At 45.9% G+C, this 16,308-nt stretch overlaps 2 protein-coding genes across 2 annotated transcripts in view; both read right to left on the bottom strand.

Moving 5' to 3' along the window:
• The window catches only part of T265_09798 (hypothetical protein), a gene marked incomplete at both ends in the record, with an annotated part of 21,777 nt that extends 7,682 nt beyond the window's left edge, over positions 1–14,095 (bottom strand). Inside the window, 3 exons of the mRNA XM_009175975.1 lie at positions 4,782–4,925; positions 10,961–12,051; positions 13,823–14,095. Of these exons, the coding sequence (XP_009174239.1) occupies positions 4,782–4,925; positions 10,961–12,051; positions 13,823–14,074 (1,487 nt within the window). The remainder of the gene's footprint in view (positions 1–4,781; positions 4,926–10,960; positions 12,052–13,822) is intronic.
• A 469-nt stretch (positions 14,096–14,564) lies between these two features.
• On the bottom strand, positions 14,565–15,020 carry T265_09797 (hypothetical protein; the record flags this gene model as incomplete). The annotated part of the gene is made up of 1 exon (XM_009175974.1): positions 14,565–15,020. The coding sequence occupies one exon, from the start codon at positions 15,018–15,020 to the stop codon at positions 14,565–14,567; it is 456 nt and encodes a 151-aa protein (XP_009174238.1).
• Positions 15,021–16,308: the final 1,288 nt, after the last annotated feature.

Here is a 16,308-nt window from a genome sequence, read left to right as displayed (position 1 = left end):
TAAACGAACTTTATGGTTGTACGGCAGTGAAGCATCAGTGGCAACACTGATGTTGCTGTCATTGATGATGATGATGATGATGACCCGATCAACTCATTGTGGTTGAAGTAAAGAGCTTGATGTTCATAAACAGAACGGGGCCCAACTAACGTAGGCCGGTAATATCAAAGTAGGTGTGACGCGCAGTACCTATGAGATGTTTTCACTAAGTTAAGGATAATGTGTTCAAAAGGTTTCTGTGAGCAGCTCCACAGATAAAGGGAAGGGCACGTCGTAACGCATCACCCCTCGGATTCTCCCAAGCTTTATGTTCCGACACCCCAGCCAAAAGATAAAAAGTCGGAAAACGCGGACGCCACCCACTAAGACAGTCTTCATAAGTGGTCTCTCCACGCTTTTCAAAAATTATATACATAAGCAAACAAAGCATTTGCGGGCGTATAACGAGATAAGTTCTGTGCGGACGTGTAAATGAACTTTGCTTTATCAGGCTTTCAGGAACAGTGTCTTCGTGCCTCGAAATCCAAAGACTTGGGCGTATTCCATCATTATAAATTTCCGATGGCATCTTCTCCGAAAAGAAGCCAATCTCACATACTGAAAGGTGTTCTCGCACAGGTTCTCCTTTGAAGGATCATCTTGGACATCTCAGAACACGCCTTAGTGACTTTTTGCATCGGTTGAAGTCGCCTGTCTATCCAGTGGTCAAACAAAGAGGTCGAATCTCTTTTATAACCTGTTTGACCAGTATTTGCTGGCTTGGAATTCGAAGTATATGCCCAATCCTACCACTGAACACACCCTAATCTGGTGCATCGTTCGTCTAACTGGATAGCCTTCTTCTTGATGATTTTAGGGTCCCTTTTTCGCTCCATTTTAGGGATCTTTTTCAGATAAGCCCCGTCACATTTCGCCAGCTCCAATTTAATGCACGCACACAACCGTGACTTTATCCGCATCTAGGCTCATTTTGTGCAAAAAATTTCTCAGTTCGGAAGTAAAACCTTAGGTGAACTGCCTGGCGCTTGCAACTCTCGTTCATGACAAGGAGACGGTAATACGCTTTTTGCAAAGCCACGGAGTGATTCATCACCAATGTCTATGCAACAATGGCCACTAAATGACACTTTCAACTGTTTCAGATAGGTGGAGGTGTAATGCCCGACAGTGTCAGCAAGCCATCGGTCTTCGAAAGGGAACTTAGCTGGAGCGGTCTAGGGTGGATTTTAGGACAGTAATTCTATGCATTTATTGCTGGTCCAAAAATTTGGCAAAATTCAAATTCTGCTCAGAGGAATTATCTATTAGTCACACGACCGCTGTTGACTGGAAGTTTGAGCCTGACGGATTCTGTAGACTCCAACGGTTAGCCGTACCGAAAACTTTGTGGATCTTTGACAGATGCAGAATAAACACCGATGCGGCACACACCGGTCTTTAGTGGATAACTACTTGTGTGAGTTCGTTTGGAGGCAAAGGTACCGAAAAACGGACCTTTTTTATGCAAATTATTAGTGAAGTCCCAAATTCTTCAATAAAAACTAAAAGTACAAATTTCATATCCTCTTTTTTCTAATCTTTTTTGGGTGGCGGGGGTTAATGTTTTGGCGGGGCTTATCTGGAGGAGACCCCATTTTAGGTGTGTTCATATTTTGCAGCTGATATTTTTTATAGCCCAATTCACTTTGAAGTAAAAATTAATCGAAACAACTCTAATAAGTATCGCAGGTACCTGCATGTAACGGGTAAATCCGCAAGAAAATTGAGTCGCTCGAAAAAATTCCAAAAGAAGGGAGAGTGAAAGTGGACTATTGTTCCATGAACCTCAGTACGCGGTCGATAAACAAGCTGGTGTCACGTGACACATATCACGTGGCTCCAATTCAGTCGAAACAACATTGTGTATTCAAAGCCTCTCAAATATACAGTCGATAGCCCTTCGCATCTGGTGCGTTTGTGGGTCTCTGCTAGTGGTTGACTCCTTCCACTGTGTCCAGAGTACGCATTCAGTTTGCTTATTTTTTATTCAGGTCAACTCTGCATTCTGAGCCATCACATAGGCACTCGTCTGACTCGTGATTTGAAGGCTTCAGTAAATCTGTGACTCAATGAGCTAGCCTAGGGGTTGTCCATGTGACACTGGTAAAACTCCACACCCAGTTGGTCAGTGGATGGAGGTCAGACTAAGGGTCTCCTGACCATCCGGCTTGCATCATAAGCCACGGCATTCTCCTAAGAAAACGAATTACTTTGGTATTCATACGTCAACCAGTGGAAATGCACGAACCACTGTTGCGCTGCGGTCACGCTTCTGGGCTCTAGTCGTTCTACTGTCTAGATTTCGACGCTCTGGCAGTATCACAACGCAAACGAACAAATATCAATAGTTTCATGTGGTTAGGCGAAAACGGTCTACAATGACAAACAAGTTTCCCCCAACAGTACTGGGTTTCGAAGCAGTAGCCATCAGCTGCAGATGACGAAGCTCTGTTCTCGGGTGCCGAACTTTCTGAACCACTCACGTCGATCTAGATCATGCTCTTGTCTGGTAAACTTCCGATCGATGTGCGGAAGGGACTTCGTGTGACCGTCGAAGAACTCTTTGGCCCACATGTTAAACAACTTTATGAGAGCAGCCCATGTGAAGTCTTGGAAGCTATATCCTTAGTCGGCGTCAGTCGTAACTGGGACGAGACAAACGCTGCCACTCAAACGGCAGGAAACAAAGAATATGATGTTTCTAGGCGCCCACTAGACAAGTACCGCACCTCAGAACAATAAGGCATCAGATCGAGAGTAATCTGAGAGCAGATGGAGGAACCTGGTGGAGTTAGCAGGCTTCTTAAACGGAGGAAGACAGTGCAGTTTCGGACACATACAGACGGGAGAAAGCAGTTGAATATTGCGAGCAAGTAATTATCTACCTCCGCACCCACTTCTTTCATTCGATTCGGTCTACTTGGGCTATGGTCTGTGAGTTACGACCCCACCTTAGTTTCTCGAACGCTAATACGTCTTTCTGCATCGAAACGCCGCCAGACCGCAGAGTCAGATAAGCTCTTAGCAGCGGTGGCAGATTTTTTCTTGTTTTGAGTAGGTTTTTCGAGCAATTTGGGAACAACAATGAGTCCAGTCTTACCCCAGTCTCACAGGTGGCTACTGACTACGATAATACTACAACATCATTCAAGGCAAAACTCCGAGAGCATCAGAGAGTATTTGGACCAGGTAGGTAGGACACTGCCCACATGTTCACATCAAACCAAGTGCTCGATTGGAATCATCATCATCATCATCATCAAGGACAGCAACACTAGTGTTGCCACTGATGCTTCACTTCACACATGTTAATGACCAACAATGACGGATTTCTTTGACTTCGAAGGGGCCTTCGACTAAGCGGACAGATTGGCTTTCCTACATATGCCTGGCCAAACGAGAATGTCCTCCACGTGCTTTTTTACTGACAATCGTCTGGTCACATTAGGGTGTAAAATGAGTTGTAGCATGCACGTAGTAAAGTGGTCTGTGAGCGAGTACTAGATAGTGAAGCAAATTCACTTGAAAAACAGATAAGGTTTTCCAGGCGAAGGGGTTAGCGCGTATACCAAGAATGCCTGACCACTGTCTGACAGAGAAAACCGTGCCTTCTGCTCCAAACTCACGTTCGTGGAGGATGGGTCATGAGTTGGTGAGACGGGATGGGAGCAGACACTATCAAGCTGAACACTATAGAATCCCCAAGCCTTTCTAGATGGGGTCTAGGCGATCCTCCCTGCACGTGGTTGACACCCTACAGGTCAATCGACGTAACCGAACCCAGTGGCGAGCTGGCTGTCACTTCCAAGCCGACCTCCCTGACTGAAGTTAGTGTGCCATTGTGTGCTGGGCTAGTGTTGAATAAGATTCCTAAAGGATGCTGGGTCGATCCAGATCCCCAGACGTAGTCATTTCAATGGTTTTCAAAGATGTAGACATCTTGCTCTCCCAGCCAATTTTACAGAGGTTAGACACATTAATGAACAACTTTAATTTCACTGACATTCATACAGACCGAAAAGTACCTTATGAATCAACTAGAGTTGGTTCCTAGGTATAAGTAAAGTGTATTCAATGAGAGTCCAGGTAGTATATTTTCGCAAAGGAAACTACTCACAAGGTTGCTGAAAACTCTTCGATGGATCATGAGGCGGCCTGTGTGCATCACATTCAGTTGTAGAATATCACAAACGAGAGATTCAGTTGAGCCTCTCGTGAAAACCAAATTGACTTGCAAATGAGTGTATTTCTCGAAAAGAGTCCAGGCAAACTTATTTGGCAGGAAAGCACCAGTCTCCACTACTGACAATATTACGACAGACTGGAGAATGGATGAAAGTAACACACGATTGAGCTTTGCTTTCCGGGTGAGACACGCGGCATTTAACACAGCGAGGCGCGGGGGGTTGCAACTATATTGATCGCAAGCCCAGAAAAGACCGAATGGACGTACTGAGGCATAGCCTCAGTACATTGTAGTAGTATGCGGGGGCGAGATGGCCCAAGTGGCAAGAGAGCGGATTAACTGACCGGAAGGTCTGTGGTTCGAACCCGACCTCTGCCTCGCGACTTCTCTTGTCTAGACTTCGGCACCCTGGCAGTATCCCAGCCCTCGTGCAACCTTTGGGTGGCATGGCAGCTAGTCAACCAAAGGGTGCTACAGCTGAACGACTGATGATATGCTTGAATGCACTGCCACAGTGCACAAGCAGAAAGCTAGCAAAAACAGAACTCCCACTTACTCTTCTGACACAGGCAATGAGTCGAATCCGAATACGTAAACCAGTTGACGGAGTAGCAGACCGTCGAGTAGCGAGGAAAATCGTGGGCGCAGTGCATTGTTCACCAGGTCAACAAGTAGAGACCTGTGGGTTTCGGCAGAAGATCTGTACAGAGAACGAGTATTAGGAAGCGATGATTAGGTGACGAACCATGTGCCGAAAATTGGATAGCCTTGCGAACAAACAAATGACCAACTGAAAACGCTGATAAAAAACCGTCCGTGTTCGCGCCGTTTACACCTATCTAGACAGGCTTACGAACTATGGATAAAGGATAACACTTGATGGCGCGGCAGAGGAGTATGAAGGAGATCACCAAACGCTTGGGTGCTGTCGGTGATACTCGCCTTCTAGGATGGGGACCGCGTGATCCTCACTGTGCCTGGTTGGACGCTACAAGATATGGCTGCCAACCGATGTCAGTGGCGTTCTTGTTGTCAGTTTCTATCCAGATCGTCTGAGTGAGTGTCTGGAGGTGTAGGCACCTCGGAATGATTGTGGTAGGCTAGCACTAAGTCCCTTCCCCGTCCACCCTTACTCTTTTCTTTACGATAAGGCTTTCAAATAAGTGATGGTTGTACGGCAGTTAAGCATCGGTGTTGAACACTGATGTCATGCTGTCGATGGTGATGATGGTGGTGGTGGTGGGGAACCACCAATCTTCCGTTTACCAAACACGTGCACTATCGACTGTAATCATGGAGAGTAACACGGAACGAGAACACTTATGCTCAACTGACGTAGAATCATGTCAATCTATTTGAATAAAGCCTTCTAATGGAAGGAAAATGAAGAGAAAGGGAGGGGAACTAGTGCTAGTCTACCACAAACATCCAAGGTGCCTACGCCCCAAACACTCCATCGGGCGATTTAGATACTAAATGACAGCACGAGTGCCACTGACATCGGTTTGCCGCCATATCGTTCAGTGTCTCCAGCCAAGCAGGAAGAGGCTTATGTGGGCACCATCCAGCAAAAGGAGAGGCTTATGTGGGCACCATCCAGCAAAACGAGCACCACTATCGACTGAGCTAATGAGGACGCTATCCTTTCCCTTACCTAATGAATTTGAACTTTAACACAACTTAACGCACTGGCTAACGGATTTTTCGTTGGTCTGTTGACTTCCTCATTAAGCCAGTTGTGAAACTTCGACAAAGGTCGGACTTTGATATAATCATGAAACGCAAAAGCGTTAGTGCAGATTATGAAAGTTGCACCTAGTCCATCGGTTAGGGGTTTGTGAAATCATGAAATTCTACTGCATAAGCGTGATGAGAGGTCACTTGCTTGACTCTAGCCCCAAATGCGTACTGCCTTTCAGGCTACATGTATCTGGATATAATGAATTTCCTCGTGCTTTCTACCAACTTGTCCATCTACTGCACATCGATTAAGAGTGGAAGTACAAGAATTATGTAAGAATTCAGACATCTTAAAAAAACATCCGCACCGATCAATCAACTTATAACCTTACCAACTGACAATGCAATCCCGAGGAAAGACTACTTACTCTAAAGATCAATTCACTCCAAAGCTGTGAGTGAGATCTTTTCAAAATAGCTACCTATGACATCGTCCCCAACTATTACCAAAGAAAATCCATGAAGTTTTTTCCAGAAAAAGACCCGGATATACAAGGATTCACTGGGCATTCATGTATTTCAAGGTCATACCGATAATCGACTAATCGCACGACAGGTGTCAGATGCCATCTGACTAATACCCGCGCCGGAACAATATAGCAGTCATACGTGATTCGCCGATCCAAGCTCCCGGAGTGGGGTAGCAGCTCATTAATCACCAATCAAACATGAACATACATGATAAGTGAGCCACTATATCCTACCGCACTTTCAAGCCTTTGCTCTGAGATTTTCTTGGAAGTAACAGTAGCGTTAAGTCGGTTTATAAACTCCCAGCCTCTACCACTTAACCTGTTCTAGTCCTTACAGAGAGTCAAGCTTCCGGGTTTTCTGTGCCCCAATACTTTCATGACAAATGTGAGAATCGTGCGTGATGGAACGCCCCAATACATCCCTCTTTCTTCAAAACATGGCAAAATGACATTCGAGAGTGCATCAGATCCCCGCCACGGCCGAAAGTGGAAATTTTTAGCTTAACTCTGTCCGTCACCCTCAACCAATGTCCCGGTTTTCCCACCAGTTTCTACTCACTTTTTCATATACCCGCCACTACAGCAAAGAAAATTCAAATATGTTTTCTTATCTTGGATACATTGAAACTTCCAGGCTTGGATCAAGTTCAATCCATTTTGTTCCGATTATACGCTCTATACTTAGCCCTGATCGTAGGCCTCGTCCACCCTTGCCTGTTCACTGTACCACTGAGTTTGCAGAAATTCCCATATGCTCCACATTCTTGAGCGTGGGTCCCTTCCTGGTCCGGCCAAAAAGTCCGTTCAACTGTAATACCCCTTCAATGCCTAGCTGTCATGCCACCCGAAGGAAGCACGAGGGCTAAGATACTGCCAAACTGCCCAAGCCTAGACAGGGGAAGTCGGGAGGCAGAGGTCGGGTTCGAACCACGGACCTTCCGGTCAGTAAATTCGCGCTCTAACTACTGAGCCATCCCGCCCTGAGACACAACTACCAACTCGTTCATACCAGATTCACCCTATCCAAAGTATTGGAGAACGTCTTTGTCAAGCGACTAATGCGCGACCATAAAATAAGGCTCTCCTGAACGACTGTCCGTGTGTTCCGAGGTGCCATCGCTCTACCGGTGACCAAGTGACTTATCTTTCCAAAGTGTGGTTGCCAAATTAAATTCCACGGGTACAACTAAAGTGGTGTACCTCAGACGTTTTCAACCAGATATGGTATTCGATCCCTCTGCATACATCACCATAGTGACTGGATGAAGACCTCTCAAATTTCGCCTTGGCAGTGTCACTCCCGGGCGCATTTCCTTCTGTCTATGGGTAATTTATTCTCGTTGGTTCTTGGCTGAATCCATGTCCGTGAAGAACACGCTACCCTCCATATTGATCGGTGATTTCCTTCACTTCGTTGTCAACGAAAATAATGAGCACATCAAAACACAGACCTTGTAAGCATTCATTGTTGGGGTTCAGTTGATAATACTAATAGTGATGAAAATAATATTAATCAAGCACATCCATGGTCCCCTTCCAGTACCTAGCTTCCATGCCATCCAGAGGAAGCACGAGGGATGAGAAAATACCGCGTTACCAAACATAAAAAGGATCAGTCATGATATCAGGGCCAGGTTCGAACCAGGGACCTAACGTCCGTGATTCGAACCCAACCTGTGCATGTCGACTGCCCCCGTCTAAGCTTGGGCAACAACCCCTCGTGCCTTCTTCGGTTGGCACAGCAGCTAGGCACCGAAAAGGTGCTAAAGCTGAACGACTTTTATGTTGCCAAATAAAGAAGTTCCTCTATACGGTGCGCATCGATACATGCCACATTTCGTTTGACATCAATTTTAGAGATATCCAAAGGAAGTACTTTTCCATAGTTTATAGAAAACCATTCCTTGATGATATTTTAGTCAGTTTGCTTTCCAAAAAATCATTTATCCTGCTGACAAATCCCAGAATTGCAATTCTCTGAAAATATTAACCTCTTTGAAAGCTGGCCACTTCAAAAGACATTCCACAACGATGTTTTTCATCAACTAGGCGAGGCGGCATGTGAGATCCATCTACACGAGAGACCGATGCCGGTTTCCACGTATGGGCTTATTATCGGGGCTTCCTGGAAAATAAAAAAAGACCAAGTTGATCTCGGGCGTTAGTGTAGTTATCCACCTCTGGAAATGACGCCTGAAAGAAGCGCCCGAAAGTGAACTATTTCCGGAGGTAGATTTACAATCTAAGCACACTTCACGGTGCCAGCTAACACCTGTTTATTCTGGAATTGACAATTTGACAAAACATCTTGGTCATTGGTGGGGCTTAGTACAAAATGACAGGAATACTACCCCAAGGTGTCACAGCCTCATGAAAGATTTCACGTCGGTGTCACACCAGTAACTGAATGGACTAGGAATACCTGTAGATGGTCTCAATAGTACGGTTTCTCTACCTAATCGAAACCATCTTTGCAGAATTCAAGATATTTGGTTGACCCTCCTCAGTTAAGAGCTCCTCAAAGGAATTGTTACTCAGAGATCAGCATTTGGTTCAGTTTACCTAGACCGTTTCTATGGTGAGGACGAGTATGTAAGTCGGTAGGGAAGCAAGTCTGTTAGAAAACAAGCGTTTGTTTCATTGGCTTTGGCTTGTATCACCAGTGTACGATGTCTAACACAAGGTTAACCAGCCAGAAGGCAGAAAATTGCATACTAAGGTTTCCTGATGCTGTAACACTTTTTATGGTTACAAATTGACAGACCGCTACGGTATATCTTCTGGAAATAGTGACCGGGATAGTGCACCACTAGAACACACAACCATCTTGAACACATTCTGACAGAGGTTGTCAGGACGCGCCCAGACATGAAAAAAGCACATGTACAGAGAGTGACGCATCCCCAAGGTCACCATTGCTAGGACACTTCCGCAAAGTAGGTGAGTTGGCGGCTCTCACCAACAACATAGGACCAGCGTAGTAGGCCTGAAACTGTTCACGACCGGAACGCCACCATTGGCTGTGCGGAACGAACAAGCGAACAACCATATTTGGCCATTATCATATATCATATATCATCATATATATTTACGCAGACGCTCTGTATGATTTGTCCTGACAATACAGCCGTGTCGCGAGTTCTCTGTCTTCTCCCTATCGCGTAGTCTGGCAGGCTCCTTGCAGGCGTAACCAATAGACGGCCACACATGATACAACAGAGGTCATGAATAAAAACTCTGCTGCTTGGGAGGGACTTCCACAGTTCTTCCAGGACATGAAAGATCTCACCCTTCAACCAGAGTAACTTATTGAGATCAGAAAAGCCGTCGCACATCCGTGAGACTTGCAACGGCGATGCGAATAGACGAATGCAGTCAGCTTATCGTATTGAATAAGAACAAAAAAGGAAATAATTGCGTGAGGACTACAGGGACCAACAATAGTTCATCTGACTTCCCAGCTTCATCATCTTTAATTCGCATTGTGAACGCACGATGCCCGACAAATGTTGCACTCAGCTTGTCCGGTATAAATACCCGAACGAATCTACTTGTGTCATGAAATAGTGTAGCAATCTTGCTGATCACATCGGCCGCTTGCTGCGACATTTACCTGGTCAATCAGAGAAGTCGCTGAAAATACTTGTCACTCGGAGGTCTTGCCTTACAAGAAAAACACTCTGGGAATAAGAAAACGTATGATTTGGGGTGAGTGTTCAAATAGGGAAGAATTACGAGTCACGAAAAGTGTTTCCTCGAGGGGAGGTTGTGTCTCTATTGCTGCTAATTGTGTTCTGCCACTTAGAACTGTCCAATACTCAATCGTTTAATACAAAGACACAGTAACCCCAGCAACTTAATCACGTTAAGCGTCTGGTAATAACGGTCCCCTTGGTTCACCTATTACATAAAGGTAACACAAATCACGCAGGCGCAGTACTCATCAGAACGCAGCGAAGTGTTTCAGTCTTGTCGTCAAATGGAATTCGTCGGGATAGGATTGCAGAGGCATCATTTCGACGCTACAACAGTTTGTATGCTAATGAACGGACTTGACTAAATCAAAATTAGTGGTCCATGAATTGTTCGGATGCCAGCCGTCCCTAATAACCGAAAATCACATCATTTGGACGGATGTGTCACATGCGGGACACGGGCCAAACGAAGGCATGCTCTGATTGGTCAGAATGCCAGCCAATCTGAGTCGAGCATCTTTGACTCGACGCTTCTCTCCCCCTCACGGAGATTCTGGTACGACCTTGTGGAACACTCTATGACTATCCTATAAATACAGTTGGAATAATTTTCCTCTGTCTCCATAAAGGGCTGTGTAGAGCTATCGTGCCTTTTGATATCCCATTGTGGGCGGAGAAGGAAGCCAAGGGACCGATACAGAGTTGCACGATCGTCACAACATGAAGACGTAAAACAAGCAAGCTGAAGGATGACACGATAATTACAATTTACGAACGGAACGGAGCAGGCTTAAATTTGAACAAAACAAAACGGAGGAGAAACTCACTCGTATTCTGTGCTCCAACGGTATGGGATGTGGCGGGACCCATTGGCGCTTCCGCTCAGTACGGTATCAATGGGAGATGTTCGTGACAGAGGAGAATCGGACGGGATGAGAATGGGAGGGATGAATAATGGCGGACCGGCGGATGTTCGGTGGTGGGTCATTCCACCAAGATAATCTAAAAATCGAACAGGCGCTGCCTCTAGATGGTAGTGGAAATGATGGTGCGATTGTTGACCCCCAGTAGTAGAATTACCTTCCTCCTCCAACTCAAAGCCCGGTGGGAGACCAGTAAGCCGGTGCGTTCCGTTTGCACTGCGCTGACTTTGCAACTCAGAAACTAGAGTTTCCGTAAAGTCAGAATCCGATAGTATGGAGTGAATGATGCGATGGGCCAGTCTTTTACACAAGGGGCACGAGGGATTGATACACAGCCACCGGTAAATACACTCAAAACAGAAAGTATGCATACAGGGCAGAACGATGCTTCGGTTAGCCTTCGGATCTAGACAAATGACGCATTCATCGTCCCCGTCACCTGTATTTGTCCTGTTTGCGTTCAAGATAGCACGGAATTCTTCGCTGTCCACGGCGACCTGTGATTCCAGTTGACTACCTGCCTCCTCCAACGTCGGGTTAGGCGGTACAGCTGCGGTGCGGGTCGGTTGAGAACGGCGCCGGGCAAGTGGATTTGTCCGAGTAGCTCTTGTACCGGAGCGAGTGGTTCTTGGTCGCACTGGTCGTGTAGTATCCCCACCCTCTATGCGCAGAATACGAATACTGTCGTCCAATCCGCGGTGTGACGAACGTTCACGAGTCGGTTGCCCCACCGCGGATGTTGATGACTGGCTCGAGTTATCTGGTTGACATGGTGGAGAGGTATTGCTAGACGAGAGAATAAGGCGAACAATTGGGGAACGAAGCAAAGCACGTCGTCGAGTTCGATTCATTGGTTTGGAATTGACAGAGACAGCACTCCGGACTTGTGCGCTGGAAGAGGCAAGAGACGGATCGTCCCAGGAACGAGTTCCACGGCGGGTTGTTGAATCCATCACTTCAGGCCTACGGCGGGATAGGGTATGCCCAAGCGAGTGCTAAAAGGTGAAGGACAGAGAACAACTGATGACAGGATGTGAGCATACCGACAGGGCGATGATATTGCGACGAAAGGTAATGAACGAGTGAGAAGTGGTGGTTTTGAAGTCATGTACGAACCGGGTGTGACTGATTTTAAAACGCCAACTGAGATGCTGCAGTAAAAGAACAAATGATTAATTGGAGCTGGATATCAGAGCACTAAACGGTGGTATAAGTACTTTGCGCTGGATCGGTCATGCAACAAAGAACCAGACCGTTGTTCCCGTGCCTCGAGATTTATATTTTCAAACGACACTAACTGAGACCAAAGCGGAAGATAATCCTCAAATGCATAACAATACGTATAATGAAAGAGATTTATGGTTCACTGACGAAAAGCCTATTAGTGTACCTTCCAGTTTTCCGCAATTCAAATGTTCCCACATTATGCGCTGATATTGGTTCAGGAGGGGGAAACAACCTTGATGAATCGAAAGAAGATACATGGAACCTTTTTCATAAAGGAAACTACTCAAAAGGTTGCTGAAAACTCTTCGACAGCTCACGACCGCTTTCGCCTAACTAATCGCGGTCAAAGGTCATCCCCGGCTACCAGCAACACACACGTAACACTACTGAGCGCACAGCCACTAACCCACCGCTACGCACAACTACGCACTGATGATGTCACCTCGACTAGTGATGGAACGTTTGCAACCAAAATGCCCAGCTCAGCGAACAAGCCAACGACCATCTACGCTACCTGAGCTACCGACATTCTCCTCTATAGAAAATCACAGACGTTTGTTCTTTCACTGTGATGCTTAAGATGAACGGTCTTGGGCCAACAATCTGGCGACAATTCATTAAAATGGTGGCAACCCTGGAATCTGAACGAGGTGGTTCGGAAAAAAACGTTGTTGTAAACCAACGGGGCTTGAAGCACACAGAAGAGGCTGAAGAAATAGTGCATCAGCTTTACGAAGACCACAAAAGTTGCAAAAGGAGCGACATGGATCCAAACACAAGCTCTTAAGGGATTTCTTACCATTGTTCAGATGCCACTGACGAAACGCTGCAAAAAATTCGCGGTTGGTAAAACACTAGTTGTGACCTGAGATTAGTTTGCGTGAATACAGCAGGATGCCGATTTAGTGTTTTGCTTATGTCAAAACGACAGGTTCGTTATTTGGGTCTGTTCAATCATGCCGTTGTCATAAAGCTACCATTGTAACGGTGGGTGCTACTCACAAAGCGTGCGAGTAGTATGCGGTTTTCCTATAAATCCGCTTCGCGTCTCCTGAAAAGTGAGATTTATTACGGAATTTGTGGAATTGCTTTGTAGCACTCGTTCACATTTGAGTGAGTCAATGAGTATCCAGGAAAGTTCAGAGAGACGCTTTCGAGAGGAACACGGATACTCAGTCTTTAAAAACAAGATGCATATGAGAGTTTTGCTTCCCTGTCTGTAACTGTTCAGTTGGTGTATTCCAATAACTCCGCAGCGAAGGCCTTCTTTCTTTCAACATCACTTGCAACCACTTTCTTCCGAAAAAACGAGTAGCCTTGCTATTAACATATTAGTTCGGTATATTTGAACGATTTAAGCGCAATAACTTAAGGAATTAAACCGGTGCCATATGTTCGTCAGTCCGTGTGTATTCTATGCGAAGGGAGCTTATAAGGTAGCCAATGTTGATTTTTATAAGATGATTACTTTTCACTAAACATCAAGAGACCTTCAGGGTATGGTAACGAACAGAGCCAACATACACATTAGATGCTAACCTGAAGTGCCGCCGTTGTCCGACGTCGGGTTTCAACGCGCAAAGACCGTCTTACAGGATTGATCACAGGTGAGGAGGATCTGGAAGACGAGGATGATGAAGACGAAGATATATATGAAGCCCCGATGGTCCCAACAATGTGCCCACCACCGAATGAACTCCTTGAACTGTCTAGATGGCCTAGGCGAATGGCGCCTGTTGTGCCCGCTTCCGAAGAATGAACGGTCCCAGTCAATCTCCGGCGTGGAAACATTCAGAAATACGAACGGGGAGGCCGTTATCTGGGCAGCGAATAATTTTGAGGGGCTGAAAGGTGAGAAGCGAGTTACTGCTGGAGACTGCACACGCGGTATAGAGCACATAATTAGAAACAGAATGGAAAACAAAGTGTTTATTGTAACTGACTAATCGCAAGCTTGCAACTTGCCATATCACATAAAAAGTACACCGAACGCAGCAAGGCTCGTACAGATTGATAAGCAAACGCGTACGAAGACAAAAACGGATAAACTTGCTTCACAACTCGAGAATGCGAGATGGAGAAGCGGTGTACGGAAAGCAAAAAAAAGTGGAGTGATCGGAAGCTGCGATAGGACAAGGGGAGGTAGGAACAGATGTCTAAAACAGTTTTTCAAACGTGGATATCTAAAGAATAACTTTGTGAGAAAAGTCAGAAAAACGAGAGGAGACAATAATGATGGTGGAATGGGAAAACAGTAGTGGGAAAGGGATGGAACGAGAAGTCAGTAGTTCTCTGCCCAAGGGTTTTCTTCCAGAAATGCGTGAACAACCTCCTTCATAATTCGGTTTGGTATAAGCTGATTTTCTGTGAGAGGCTGGTGGGAAATGGGATCAAAATGACCGACTTTGCGCAAATGTGCAAGGATGGAGCGACGATCGTAAGTGATCCCACTCGGGGTGATAACTGGATCGAGCATCAGTTCAAAACTGATGCGACCACAGAGGTATTCGGGAACTTCACGCTTCTGACGACGACTGTCAACCTGAAAGAAGAAACGGTGGGAAAGAAGTTTTAGATTTTCGGGATCAGCCGCGACAGAACAACCGAAACTGCAAGTATTGTGGCAGACAACTGGTAATATAAAAAAAGTTCCGTTCTCGGGACCAAAACGAGAGACCACCGTATTCATGGGAGTATATTCACCCTTCGGCTTGGAATCCTGCAGACGTAATATCATCTCAAAAGGAGAATGGAGGACCGATGTATCAGCCCACCAATAAGACGGCACCAAAACTCACAAACGGTCAAATGGCAACAGGAAGTTGGTGGAATCGCAATGAATGGTCATAGTTAGCAAAAAACTTAACGGAAGGGTTGAGTCATCAGGCTCCATTTTGTACCACAGATGGGCTAGGTAAAACGAGTGGATGTTCAACATGAGCGTTCTTTCTCTAACCAAGATATTGCGCCACACTCTCCGCTTTTCCCAGCGAGCTCAAAATTGGATTATTCATCCTCTCCCCCCCCACGGATTTTGCTTTTCCAAAGCTTAGTTTTGGTAACTAGAATAAAAGTGCAAAATGAGTGTTATTTTCGACGATGAATGGGAATAAGGTTAGTTCGCTGTTAAGGGGGAAAGAGGTCAGCTGTTGATGTTTTGGAAGATTCTGCTTTATTAGAGGGGCACGCACTTGGCTGGACAGCCAGATGAATCAACTAATTCAACAAATACTAAACGTTTACGTTTTAGGGAGTTCGACGCATTAAAACAATGTTTTGAATACCAGGATAGCTTGCATATTCGTAATACACTACTCGGAAGGTTCACAAATGTGTTCATCACCCGTCTTTAATTCTGTCCGAAGTAATGGGAAAACTTTGCATACCTCGGTAGTTGTATTAGCACTGACAGCAGTGTCTCATGAAGTCAGTGCAACAATCCCGAAGGCTCGATTCACGTTTGCTAATTTGCGTCACTTGTGGTGTCAAAAAGGCATCTCACTAGATCTTAAGGGTAGTGTGTACCAAGCTACAGGCTACCAGGCTACAGTAAGGGCTGTATCGTTGTATGGGTGCGAGACATGGCCTCTTCGGGTAGATGATGTGAGGCGTCTCCAGGTTTTCGACCACCGATGCCTCAGAAGCGTGGCTGGTTTCGGATAACGTCAGCGTATCAGCAACGAGGCGATTAGAAAACGGGTATTTGGTTGCTCTGTAGGTACTTCAATATGGGGGAACATCCAACATCATCGACTATGATGGTTCGGCCATGTGCTACGCATGGCGAAACATTGTCTACCGAGACCAGTGTTATTCTCCGTGCGTGTTATTCTCGTGCCTCCTTCAGGATGGCGCAAACCGCGAGGTGGACAGCACATGACTTGGCAAAAAGGCGTGAAAGAGATCACGAGACCAGTTTCTCCGTGCCTCCTTCAGGATGGCGCAAACCGCGAGGTGGACAGCACATGACTTGGCAGAAAAGCGTGAAAGAGATCACTCACGGTTTGGGTGTTGTTGGTGTTGTG

Source organism: Opisthorchis viverrini, assembly GCF_000715545.1.
Source record: "Opisthorchis viverrini unplaced genomic scaffold opera_v5_303, whole genome shotgun sequence".
Taxonomy (NCBI): domain Eukaryota; kingdom Metazoa; phylum Platyhelminthes; class Trematoda; order Opisthorchiida; family Opisthorchiidae; genus Opisthorchis; species Opisthorchis viverrini.
The sequence above is the reverse complement of the archived record's forward strand: the minus strand, read 5'-3'. Positions and strand labels throughout refer to the sequence as shown.